Consider the following 12,421-nt stretch of genomic DNA (forward strand, 5'->3'; position numbering starts at 1 on the left):
CGGATACCACGTGCGAGAAGCTAGAAGCTAGAAGCTCGCGAGCTCGCGAGCAAGATGCAGGGGTCCACAGTTCACAAAGGCGTTGGGAGATGTGTCACTTGCAAGTTGCGGCGAAGGAGGTGGACCCCGGGCATTTCAAGAGCAGGGATGGCAGGGGTACAAGCGAGTCGGGGAGGCGGGGGCAGATTTCCATCCATTGCCCACTTACACATGCCTGCGCACCATGAGTCTAGCCAGGCCCGCTGTGATTGTTCACTTTCTAGTGGCCTTTTCGTCCAACAGGGCGCTTGACACCCGTGCTCCTCGGAAGGGGCAACAAAATGCGCAGAGAAGGTCCGAAATGCTGATACAGCAGGTGTCAGAACTTGTTGCTACATGAAACGGACCTGCTTGGTCGTACAGAGTACATGCCAGAAAGTACCAAAAGCCACCATATCCTTGCGTGGCGTGTCGAGCGATAACGGTGCACGAGCTTGGCCACCTATCAGTTTCCGGCCACACGCGTCAAATGCGTTGCTTCTGCTCCTTCCGAGGTTGAGGGATTCCTGGCAAAGCCCCCACGAGTTTGTTGGCTTGCTACTAGTTCCGAAGTCCAAGAAGTCTGGTGGCTTCCGAGCGCTGAGGATTGGGCCAAGATCGTCAGGAACAAGTCCGGCCGGATACGAGGGCGTGGGCGTTTCCATATTCGAAAGAAACTCTGGCAGCGACGACAGCACCGACACGACACGGCACCCTCCTCGCTGAGTAGTGCTTATTCGTTCGTACATATGCAAGGATTCATTCTCCCGCAGGAATCGGCTTTTACGGCATTTGCAGATTGAGATCGACGTTCACCACGCGCGAGACGAGGCGTGTCGCTACGAGAAGCAAGTTGTGGCGCGGTCGCCTTGTTTTGCTCAGAACCAGATTATTGCTAGGGACTTGTGCAGTAACGGACTCAGGAACCAATTCACAGGAAACGTGGGGACATCGGGCCTTCACTCCACGTTATTCGTGGCTTGCTAGGATGTCCTCGTACCAAAGCCAGACACCGTCCACACCACCTCTCCATCTGACTATCCGATCAGCTCGTCTGATTGACCACTGGGCCATTGCCCGCCTCAACACTCGCGCGTTCTTCGAGGACATCCTCTTCGGGAAGACTATCCACCCCCAGCGCTACCAATACCCCAATGACTCCAATCAATACTGGCTTTCACGGAATCTCGTCTCCCATTTTGACTACGCCCATGTCTTCCTTCTCGCCTGCTTGAGAGATGAGCAAGGCCGAGAGAAAATCGTGGGTCAGGCTCACTGGAGCCGCATAGGCCTCAACGACGATGAGAATCGAAGAACCGGTTGGGGGTTGAGGTGGTGGGACCCAAGGCAGGTGCTGAAACCTCTCGTCTCCCAACTCATTCGGCTCGCCAACCTCTTCTGGACAAACAGAGCTGCAGACCCTGAACGGGAAGGGATTGTAGAGCGTAGCTATGGCTATATCGATCATGTTTGGGACCCTGTTAAGAGCAGGTGTCCGAGCCTGTATCTTGAAAGCATGGCTGTAGATCCTCAATGGCAGGGGAGAGGCATCGGAAAGCTCTTGGTGCAACGAGGCATATCGATGGCGGAGAAAGAAGGCATCAGCGCGAGTGTGATTAGTGCCGATGGTAAAGAGGGTTTCTACCAGAAGTGTGGATTCGAGACAGGACCAGTCGGCAGGAGCGGCGAAGGGCAGGGCAATCCTTTGTTCGAGGTGCCTGGAGGTTTGGTATTCTTTCATGACGCGCCCGGCGGAAAGCTGGACCCAAGGGAACAGACGAAGGAGGTCGCTGAGGTGATGGCGCAACTGAAGAAGGACATGGAGCATGGCTGGTCGTCAATATGGTTGAAGGAGCGAGATGAAGGCTCCTGAAAGGCTCGTGTGCCGCCCCTCGCCTTCAGCCTGTCCGATGAGCGACACCAGACCGTCACAGATCGGTGCTCCGCGTTGATCAAGGATGATGTGCTTGTAGTGCTGATGTGCCATAGCTGAGTGTCAGAAATGGCTGGACGTTGCCCGCTCGTGCCATCGCTACCGTTTTGAGATCGAAGTCGGGGGCTCGATAGGTGACTGGACCTCGTCGCGATAATGCTCCATCAGAACCGCATGTCCAGCTTGACCGCGTGGCGATGTTGCCAGGCTCCGCGCGCGGAGTTGTCGCATGCTATAGTTTGCAGGCTATTTGTCGTTACCCGTTGTAAGGTCTATTGAATCATCCAACAGCAGTATCGGCACTTGCTGCCAACCGTCTGCTCACTTCTGAGCCCCGGACAAGCCGTCGTCGAGCAATACCCGGGCTCGCCCAGCTTGCCGCTGTCCCGTGACCGCGTCGAGAAGCTGTAGATCGTCTGCGGCGACAGGCGCGAGTGGTATTGGAATTGGAATGGCGACCCTAGCCGGATGAGTCTCGGCTCCAGGCCTGCGTCGGAGATGGGTGAGCACATATTGTATTGACTGGAGTCTTGTTCGATAGATTCACAAGGTCGTGCTGACTGACGTTCGTAAGGCGCAAAGGATATATCCTTTCCCTCGTACCTCAATACTAACAACTACTCAATTGCGAACAAAGGTACACGCAGCAGGCGGGAAATGCGCAACCCTTTATTGCCACGCGCGAGATCTGCCTTTAGGTATTTTCTCTCCTCACCGCTTCACCGCCCCCCCACCCGGGGAGATCATGCAGAATATGCGAGGAGGGAACAATGCCAGAAGAGAGGGATGGGGGAAAGCAAGCAAATAAACAATCCCTAAGATTAGGGCCGAGGCGGGGCCAGGCAAAGAAATGGAATGCGTAAGGAGAGAATAATACACACACACGCACACAAATACACAGAGAGGGGGAGAGAGGCAAATAACAATAAAGGATGTGGTCATATGAGCACAAGAGAGTGCATGCATGCATGCATGCATGCATGCTATGCAGGAGAGGAGGAAGAATGCGAGCAGCGCGCAACGCTACTCCGCGCGTGCGCGCGCGCGTGTACGCAGGGAAATGCTTAAGGAGGAGGCGAGAGGGGGGGCTTTTGTTGGGGTTTCTTTTCCTCCACCTTGCAGACCTGCAATCAGCTGGATGAGACAAATGATTGCCCGCGATACAACAGGTCCCCCTAACAGACAGTGCAGACGAGATGAGACGAAATGAGACGAGATGAGGGAGTCAGTGCAGTTTGTGTTTGAGGTTGAGTAGATGGTGAAGCGGCGGCGGTGCCGAACAAGAGATGCGTGTTACAGCAGAGAATCTGCGTGGGCCGGCCGACGACCAGAAATTTCGTGGTTTGTCAAGTTCATCACAAGGAGACAATGGATTGATTTCCCTCCCCCAAAAAGGCAGTAGTAACTGATTATCTCTCTCTCTGTGTGTGTGTGTGTGTGTGTGTGTGTGTGTGTGTGTGTGTGTGTGTGTGTGTGTGTGTTCTTCTTCTCTTGTTCCTACTGTAGGAATTTTGGGAGTAAGGAGTCTTTTTTCTGGGGGTGTTTGAAGCCTCAGCAAATGAAAATAAAACTCGAATGTAAGTAAAACGGGGGGACTGCCGGCAAAGCAAAAGACATCCAGCCCCCGCCGGGCCCCGAACAAACATCTCAATAGCCGATAGTGGCACCACCCGCAGCGGAGTGTCGTGGGCCGGGTGCCTCGCTGCGCGCCGGAAACCGTTTCCCACAAGGCTCTGCGCCCCCCTTTTTCTCCTAATGCCCATGGGCACCCCAATGCTTCAGCAATTACCGCAGTACTGTAGTTAGCAATTGAAGCTCTGGTCATAGTCCGTCATAGCCGGATAACCCGCCCACAGCAGCCTCGCGGAACTATACGTGGCATTCCCCCTCGTCGCGCACGTCAGCGTCGAATACTTGACACAGTTGTTGGGGCCCTGCCCGGGTTCACCATTCAGGAACGTGACGCCGACGCACGGCCGCACTCCGGGCTGCAGTTGGTTGTCGTACTCGCACCAGAAGATGCAGTCGCGCAGGCTGCTGGCGACAGTGGAGCCCGCGGTGGCGCCGCTGAATTGGGTGGCGCACTCGATCTCGTACGAGACGTTGCCGCCGGGTGTGACTCCCGTGGCGCCGTCGTAGTCGAAGTTGTAGCGGTAGCAGATGGGGGCGTTGGTGTTGGTTGCGCATTCGTCCGGATAGCCGTCCGTGTCGTTAGGTGGGGCGCCGCAGAAGGTTGGAGGTGTGAAGGCGGGGAGCGGGGATGCGGTGGTTGTGGTGGTGGCGCGGGACGTGGAGGATGAGGCCGGTGAGGTGGAAGCTACTACAGTTGTTGACGTTGTGGATGTGGTTATTGACAATGAAGCTATTCTGGAGCTGGTTGCGACTGTGAGAGCGCCTGTTGATGTTGCCGCCGAAGATGCCGCATTTGAGGAGCCAGCGGAGGGAAGGGAAGCAGATGGAGATCGTCTGGTTGCGCTTGAAGTACTACGTGTTAACTCCAGTGAGACAGTGGCGGTTGAGGTGGAAGATCGTACTGGAGGGCTGGGAGGTCCTGGGGATGAGGATGAAATACTCGACGCCGGAGGTGTCGGTGATACAGCCAAGGTGCTCGCAGCTGTGGACAGAGTGCTGGTAATTGCCACAGCTGAGCTTGAGACAACGGATCTTGCCGAGCTCGTGCTTCTTGGGCCGCACGCGACGCCATTCGGAGAAGGATAACCGCCATAGATCAAGCGTGCAGCATTTGCGAACGTCTGACAGCTGCTGCCGGTATACGAACGCAGAAGCAGGCAGTTATTCGAACCACTGGGCTGCAACAGGAACTTGACTCCAATACATTGGAAAGGAATCGCCACATTGTAGAGTGTGCACTGGCTAATGCAGTTCTGGAACGTGTTGGCGAATGTGGCGTTGCCGAGCAGTAGTTCGCCCTGGATGTCGTTACTGCATTGAATCTCATAGTTGTAGCCGTCGGAATTGATATTGAGCACATCTTTGTCGTAGGTCGGGCACAAAGCAGTGTTAGTCGGAGTAGGCGCAGCCGAAGTGGCAGTTTGTGGACCTGACGAAGGGCTTGATGAAAAAGATGCTGAGCTGGATTGTGAACTGACGGGTGGCGAGCGAACAATGCTGCTGGACGGGGTAGTAGCTTGAAATGAGCCTGATACCGATGTAGAAAGAATGCTACTACGCTCAGCGGAGGCGATCCTCGTCGAAGCACTAGTCGTTGTGGCGACGCTAAGCACTGTAGAGCTGCTCACTGCTATGAAGCTGTTCGACAATGTAGCACTAGCGGATACTGAAGAGAGGCCAACGCTTGACGATAGAATGATTGTTGTGGAACTGCTCACTGCTGCATCACCGCCAGTTGTAGTAGAATCGCCTCCGCTTGGCGAAATCTGGACTATACTTAAGGCGCTGCTTGTCATTCTGGTGCTGTCTGGCGTCGGGATGCCGCTTATTGTCGTCGGAGTAGACGCGGAGACCTTTGGGGTAAGCGCAGAAGTTGTCTGCAGAGAATGGCTAGTAGCGAGAGCTCTGGACGTTGCAAATTCTGTCGAGGTTGGAGAAGACGGAGGAATGAAAGTAATCGAGGGGGCTAACGGGACGTTGACTAGAACAGCTGCTTGAACTGAAGGACCGTCGCCACGCCGAATGGGGCTAACACTGTACTTCAATCTGCAATTCGCTGGAGATTCATTCTGGAGGTGTGAGCTGGAGGTGTCTGGAAGGTCATCTATACTCACTGCGACGTATTCAACTGCGATGCACGGGATGCCGCTTTCCGGAGCATAGGAGCTGCATTCTGAGATGCAACTTGCAAGATCCGGCGCCTCTACCACGGCCAGGTCATTCCCAGGCAAACTAGTGTCGCAAAGGATGAGGTAGTTGTTGTTGACTGTACCGTCGAATTCAGATTCCGGAGCGCAAGTGGGGACGCCAGAAGAAGTCGGTGCCGGGTAGCCCAACAACGATGAAGTGGAAGTGCTCGTCGGTGTGGCTGTATCAATGGAGATAGACGACTCTGGGAAGCGCAGCTCGATCGTGTAAACGGACATGGCTTGAATGCCTCCACAAGTCTGGTTGCTGTTATCCGGACATGGGCGGTCACAAACCCCTTCAATCAACGGGAGTGAAGTTTCTTTGCCACAGAAGCATTGATTACCTGTGGCTGTTAACCGGCGAATCATCTGATTTGATCGTATACATACTGAACTGCACGCCCGCGTAGAGGTTTGAGATATCTGATCCAGCGCAGTAATCAACGCATTCCTCTAGTGTAGCTACCGGATGTCCGCGTCCTGGGATGACGAGGTCTTCCGGACCGGATCGAAGACAGCCGAAGAATTGAGCTGTGGCTAGCTGGCCGGTGACAGTACTTTGGGCCGGCAGTGGGGGACGAACAGACGCCGTTGCAGCAGCCGTGGATTCTCGCGTGGTACTTTGATCTGAAGAGCTTTGAGGTTCGTACGGGATTGTGGTACTTGCTCCCGATACACCAACCGTTGTGTCCGAGCTAACAGTCGTATGCAGCGTCTCGGTCGTAGATGTTGTCTCTGGTGGACGAAGGGCATCTTGTGCGGGTACCGTACCAAGTTCGATGAGCCTACAGGCAGTAGGTGGTTGTCCCGAGAAATCGACATTGACGGTTGTATTCAAAAGACAAAACCGGGCCTTTCCTGCGTAGAACCCATCATTGATCCACTCCAGAGAGCCATTCAGCATGGAGAACGTGCGAGAAACAGGCAACGAGAACGGCGATGCGGCAAAGACCTGGAAGGGCACCAATCCAGATGTTGATACATGACCAGCAATACTTCGCAGCTGACCAGCAACAATCACATACTGCGCTGCCTCCTCGGGTTCGTTCGTCAATGTTCCGTCGTTGTCGAGGAATTCGACATCGCGCTTGGTACCGCCGCTGCTCTGTTCGACGAAAACGAGGAAAGGCTCGCTGGTTGGCCTGCATAGGATGTCAGGGTGCGGCCGGCAAGTCTTCAATGTTACTCACACGACTGGGCCCGATGTTGTCGGGCTTGAATTGATGACGGTGGTGGGCGCTATTGAACAGTATTCTGGATACTCAAAGACCGTGGTACCGTATCCGAAGACAGCCTTGGAAAGACTCGCTAGCGCCCAAACGCCGATGAACAAAGGCCTCCCCATGGCGTCGATCAGCTTACCGTTAGAGTTCAAACCTAAATGTTGCTGTCGCCATTGCCGACAATCGCCGAGCAGGCGTAAGGGCATCGAGCCCAGCGCGTGGAGCATCGACCACCGCAAGCGCGTGGAATGATAACATGGCCGCAAGGAGTGGAATGTATTCATTTGCCGGCGATAGTACTTACTTGAGACGAAAATGCGTCTGGCCCACGAGTCAGAGCGATCACTTGGTGTCAAGGCATCGTAGGATGTGCAAGAATGGAACTCAGGACTTCTTCCACCTGGTCATCACCGTCAGAACCTCTGCGGATCCTGCTAGGCAGCATGAGCGCTGTTCTGGTGAGACATGAGATGGCTCTCCATGTTGAGCGAATCTCACTCCAGCACAACAGCTTGGTCCGTAAGAAGCGATCTCATGGCAATCAAGTAGCCCGGTCGCAAGAGGTGGGTAGACGGCACACAGCTCGACCGTGGCGAGCGAAGTCATTGTGTACGAGTGGATGCCAGGTCATGACGCCTAACCCTAACCCCACACAACGCATTCGGGGCTAGTTGTACCTGCCGTGGGGGCTAGCTTTTGCCTAAGCGAACTTTTTCCTGTACTGCCCTCGACAAGGCGCACCAGGGCTCACAGCTCACTTCATCTCAGCTTGATCGCAATGCCGGATCCGCGAGCGAGTCCCAATGATGCAGCGTTGACGACGACTAACGACGATTCTCCTCCCGGTCTGTCTCTTGCACTGGACGAGGTATGTCAGCGGTAGCGCGTACAGCTCTATCGGAGCTATTGCTGCCGCTGTCGTGGTAGGTCCATTCACAGTACACAGCCCCTGATGGGCTGTAAAGCCCAAATCACTACGCTTCTGGTAAATAAAGTATGGCCAATATTTTGTTTCTTGCTTGAAATAGCTGATACTGCCTTGCTGGCCCACCAAGTACCCAACCACGGTACTTTGATGCTTGGTACCCACCAGCTAGAAGCCGCCCATACTCACAGCCATGGAGGCTCAAGTCGTCTATACCGTGGCTTCTGTCCCCTTCTTCCTCTTCTTCTTATTCTCCATACTTCTAGTGTTACACCTGTCTGTCGTGGCCGATGAGATATCGGAAAAGTTCACCAGGAACAAAGGTCAGCAACATGGAGTCTCTACGAATCCCGAATGCCTGGACAAGCGTCATTTGTGCTGACAACAGCGCCGATACTCTGTCACCTCTGTGGGCAGAACGATCTCCGCCGCTAGAGTTGACACAGGTCCCCGAACTTACAAATCCGCCGGAGAAGTTGGCTCAGATCCTTCAGTGGTCACTATCACGTTATCCTCCTAGATGCCAGGATCTGCCTAAGCGCCGACCGGCGAGTCCCGCACAAGAGGATACGCAATCACCTATTGCAGAAAATCTGCCGTCGACTGGGTCCAAGAATGACCTGATTACAATTACCCTTTGCAAGATTGCTGCTCTTCGCCATCATAAACAGCAGTCTGGCACCACGAAGCTCGCAAAGAAAATCGCAGCTGAACCGACTTTGGAATGCACCAGCTGTTTTGACGACCTGCCAGAATCAAGCCTCATTCGCCTCAAATGCACTCACTACTATTGCAAGCCGTGTCTAGCGACTCTCGTGATGACTGCGATCCACAACGAGAGTGCATACCCACCAAAATGCTGCCTGACTGAGATTCCCTCGGCCACAATCATCATTCCCCTGGATCAGAAGCAAAGGGACACGTACAAGAGCAAGGCGGCTGAATATTCAATTCCGACCGACAAGCGTTGGTATTGCCCCGAGGCTTCCTGCGCAAAATGGATCCCGCCTTCCAAGCTTCGCTCCAACAGCCACAAGTGTCCACACTGTAGTACCAAGGTTTGTATGCAGTGTCGGGGCAAATCTCACGCCCGGAACGCAGAATGTCCACAGGACCAAGGCCTCGAGGCTACTATCAACGTTGCAGAGGCGCATGGATGGAGGCGCTGCTATAAATGTCGCACGATGGTCGAACGCACGATGGGCTGCAGACATATCACCTGCAGCTGCGGGGGGCAGTTTTGTTATGTGTGTGGTGCCCGATGGAGGACGTGCCAGTGCACCGAAGTGGATGAAGCAGCACGTCAGGCTAGATTGGAACGTCAAAGAGCAGCATACGCGGCTAGAGACCAAAACGAAGACGAAGAGATGGAGAGAGCTTTGGCGGTCATTCGTGCTATAGAAGCACGCGAAGCTGAAGAACGTCAGAGACGCGAGCAAGAGCAGGAAGCTGCTCGGCGAGAGGAAGAGGAGCAGCTGGCCCTGCTGGAGCAGGAACGCCAACAAGACGAAAGACGTCGACGTCAAGAAGCCGAAGCGTTGGAACGGGAGTTAAGAGAAACCTTGGAATTGAGCATTCGATTGGAGAATGAAAATCTTGTGCAGGCCCTGACTGACACGATTCATCACCAACACGTCAGTCTAGACGATCATCAAGGCCAGCAGGAGCAGACACTGGTGTCATCTTATAAAGATTTCAAGACGGAGCATGCGAGCAGAGAAACCAAGCTTGCGGCCAACATAGCAACAGCTCTGGAGAAGAAGCTAGCTATCATCAATGCCACACATGATGCGGCGCTCCAGAAGCTCGCTATGGAGCACGAGGCACAGGAAGATGACCTGTTCATGCAAATTCAGGTCCACTTGCGTGGGAAGCCAAACAAGGAGGCCCGCGAGCAGCGGATGCAGGAAGAACTTCTCAGACAGCACAGAACGGAAGAGGCCAGCCTGGAAGAGGCCCTGGACCGCGATGTCAAGGAAGCGCGAGATTCAGCCGACCAAGAGACAGAGCTTCTGAGGCGTGCAATGATCATCAAGCTCGAAAGAGCAAGAACGCAATTCCATCACGACATGGCTCGACTTGTTGCCAAAGTCGCAGCGGAGCGCAAATGGTTCTTCGTTGTTTCAGAAAGAAGGGTGCTGATGGCCACTGAGCATACCAGAATTGTTTATGAAGAACTGAAAAAAGGCGTCGAGCCGGTGGGCTTGAGTGAAGATATGGCGAGTGCCATCCAGCCACTGCCCTCGCTGCAGGTTCTGCCTACGGAGCTCGAGTCCTACAGCTCCCTACAGCATACACCCGTCGAGCTTGAAGCGCCTTCGTCATTCTCCTCTGACAATCGTGGACCTCCAAGCTCCGGGAGCTCTTACACCACAACCAGCAACTACAGTTTCGTGTCCGTCGAGGAGTGTAAGGCCGACAACACCACCACGCCTGCGACACCAGCAGTCTCAATACCCATCATCCGGCGGCCCATGCCACGCAACCCCACCCCTCCGAGTCCATCCTTCCCACGCAACGGTCCGGCCTTCGTCGCCACGAAGCCAGGAGAATCAAGCAAGCCCGTCAAATTCACCCACATACCTGATGTGGCGAGGCCGCCTACGCCGCCAGATACGCCATATCAACGATCACCCCTAATGCCGTCTCGCTGGCCTCTTCCTGAGGCTTCACCGTATACCACCAACCCTCGCACCCTCCCGCCACCATTGGCAGCCGCACAACCGTATGCTCCAACCACCAAACCAACACGTTCCGCAGCCCCAGAGCCGCATGCCTGGTCATACTACAACCCCTTACCGCCGAGCAAGAGCAAGACTCAGGACAAAGGCAAGACCAAGGACAAGGCGAAGAAGATCGAGACACCAATACCACCCTCACAGGCATGGAATGTGACACCTTCGATCTCCTCTGACGGCAGTAGTAGCCTCTCCTTGGCCTCCGGGCCGGAAGCCAAGGCGAGGAAAGCCAGCCGCTGGCCGTTCCGGAGCAAGAAGCTCACGGATGAAGAGATCAAGGACCGGCTGCGCAATTTGAAGATCGGTGATGCTCTCTAGCGCGAATGCTTCCATTGCTGTGTATTGGACAATATGGAGAGGTGGGGAAGGCGAAGGGAATGCGTCTTGTGTCAAATAGCTTTTTTCCTTATCTAGATTGTCATCCGTAAAGTGAAGTTGCTAAATCAGTAGTCATAGAAGCCTTTCCCACTCTTCTTTCCTAACCAGCCGGCATCCACATACTGCCGTAATAGTACACTTGGCCGGTACTTGCTGTCGCCCAGTCCTTGATGCAGCGTCTCCATGATGGCCAAGCACGTGTCCAGACCGATGAAATCCGCCAGTTGCAGGGGACCCATGGGCACGTTCGTACCGTTCTTCATGATATTGTCAATGTCCTCTTTCTTTCCAACGCCGGTTTCCAGACAGATGATCGCTTCGTTGATGTAGGGCATCAGGATGCGGTTTGCCAGGAAGCCAGGCGAGTCAGCCGAGACGGAGGCCACCTTGCCCATGCGCTCGCAGAACGCGACGGCGCGATCGACGGTTTCTTGTGATGTTTGAATCCCAGAGATGATCTCCACACCTTTCTGCACGGGGACCGGGTTCATGAAGTGGGTGCTTACTACCCGCGAGCTGGCACTCATATCCTTGGGATCTTTTGTGGTTGCGGCCGCGATCTTGGTGATGCTGATGGATGATGTATTGGTGGCCAAGATGGCATGCTTGGGGCACACCTCGGCGAGCTGCGCGAAGATCTTTTCCTTGAGCGCGGGAATCTCTGGCACGGCCTCGATCACCATGTCGACGTCGGACAGATCCTCCATTTTAAGTGTGGGTGTCAGGCGTCCGCGTGTCTCTTTGGCGATCTCCTCCGTGATTTTCTGCTTCGAGACATCTTTGGCTAGGAGCTTGTCGGCGAAAGCGAGGCCCTTGTCCAGCGCCGCTTGCGAGGAGTCGACGAGGGTTACAGGAACGGAGGCTTTTTGGGCCGCAACAAGAGCGATGCCGAGACCCTGTGTGGTTTTGCGTCAGTGACCATTCATCTGCGTGGAGTTGAACGGTGCCTTACCATCTGTCCCGCGCCCACGACGCCCAGCTTCTTCACCTCGAACGCCATTGAAGGGGAGGTTGAGAACTGGCGGTTGATTGATGCCAGCCGCTGCGTTGCGGACGAGACTGTTGGTTTGGGCGTCGACATGAGGCGGCTCGATAGCCGTGCGAGCGAGGCCATGAATATTGCTGAGGTGAAGCACGCTATGCAGTCAACTGCAGTGAAGTACTTGTCGCAATGGCTTGAAGTTTTGTGTTGGAGATCGGAGCATATCGTAGCTCAGTTACGAATGACGCACCTAGCTGCGGCAGGCCTCGGCTCGCAGTCTTGGCGCAATCCTATCGATAAGTACAATATCTTGCAGTGGGTCGTTGTTGGTCTACCCAGTATTCACACTTCATTATTTGTACATCTGGTTCGTACTGTGTAGATCTATTGCTTGAACTCACTG

General features: G+C 54.6%; 5 protein-coding genes across 5 annotated transcripts; 3 read left to right on the plus strand and 2 right to left on the minus strand.

Moving 5' to 3' along the window:
• Positions 1–1,006: 1,006 nt before the first annotated feature.
• HMPREF1541_07657 (uncharacterized protein) lies at positions 1,007–1,891 on the plus strand (the record flags this gene model as incomplete). The annotated part of the gene is made up of 1 exon (XM_008721981.1): positions 1,007–1,891. One exon carries the CDS (start codon positions 1,007–1,009, stop codon positions 1,889–1,891), a length of 885 nt encoding a protein of 294 aa, XP_008720203.1.
• A 1,862-nt stretch (positions 1,892–3,753) lies between these two features.
• HMPREF1541_07658 (uncharacterized protein) lies at positions 3,754–7,117 on the minus strand (the record flags this gene model as incomplete). Its single annotated transcript, XM_008721982.1, has 5 exons — positions 3,754–4,318; positions 4,646–5,652; positions 5,698–6,116; positions 6,163–6,914; positions 6,963–7,117. The coding sequence occupies 5 exons, from the start codon at positions 7,115–7,117 to the stop codon at positions 3,754–3,756; spliced, it is 2,898 nt and encodes a 965-aa protein (XP_008720204.1).
• A 1,578-nt stretch (positions 7,118–8,695) lies between these two features.
• On the plus strand, positions 8,696–8,791 carry HMPREF1541_07659 (uncharacterized protein; the record flags this gene model as incomplete). Its single annotated transcript, XM_008721983.1, has 1 exon — positions 8,696–8,791. The coding sequence occupies one exon, from the start codon at positions 8,696–8,698 to the stop codon at positions 8,789–8,791; it is 96 nt and encodes a 31-aa protein (XP_008720205.1).
• Positions 8,792–9,287: 496 nt separating this feature from the next.
• On the plus strand, positions 9,288–10,976 carry HMPREF1541_07660 (uncharacterized protein; the record flags this gene model as incomplete). Its single annotated transcript, XM_008721984.1, has 1 exon — positions 9,288–10,976. One exon carries the CDS (start codon positions 9,288–9,290, stop codon positions 10,974–10,976), a length of 1,689 nt encoding a protein of 562 aa, XP_008720206.1.
• Positions 10,977–11,101: 125 nt separating this feature from the next.
• HMPREF1541_07661 (uncharacterized protein) lies at positions 11,102–12,117 on the minus strand (the record flags this gene model as incomplete). Its single annotated transcript, XM_008721985.1, has 2 exons — positions 11,102–11,932; positions 11,989–12,117. The coding sequence occupies 2 exons, from the start codon at positions 12,115–12,117 to the stop codon at positions 11,102–11,104; spliced, it is 960 nt and encodes a 319-aa protein (XP_008720207.1).
• Positions 12,118–12,421: the final 304 nt, after the last annotated feature.

Source organism: Cyphellophora europaea (assembly GCF_000365145.1).
Source record: "Cyphellophora europaea CBS 101466 unplaced genomic scaffold supercont1.7, whole genome shotgun sequence".
Lineage (NCBI taxonomy): Eukaryota > Fungi > Ascomycota > Eurotiomycetes > Chaetothyriales > Cyphellophoraceae > Cyphellophora > Cyphellophora europaea.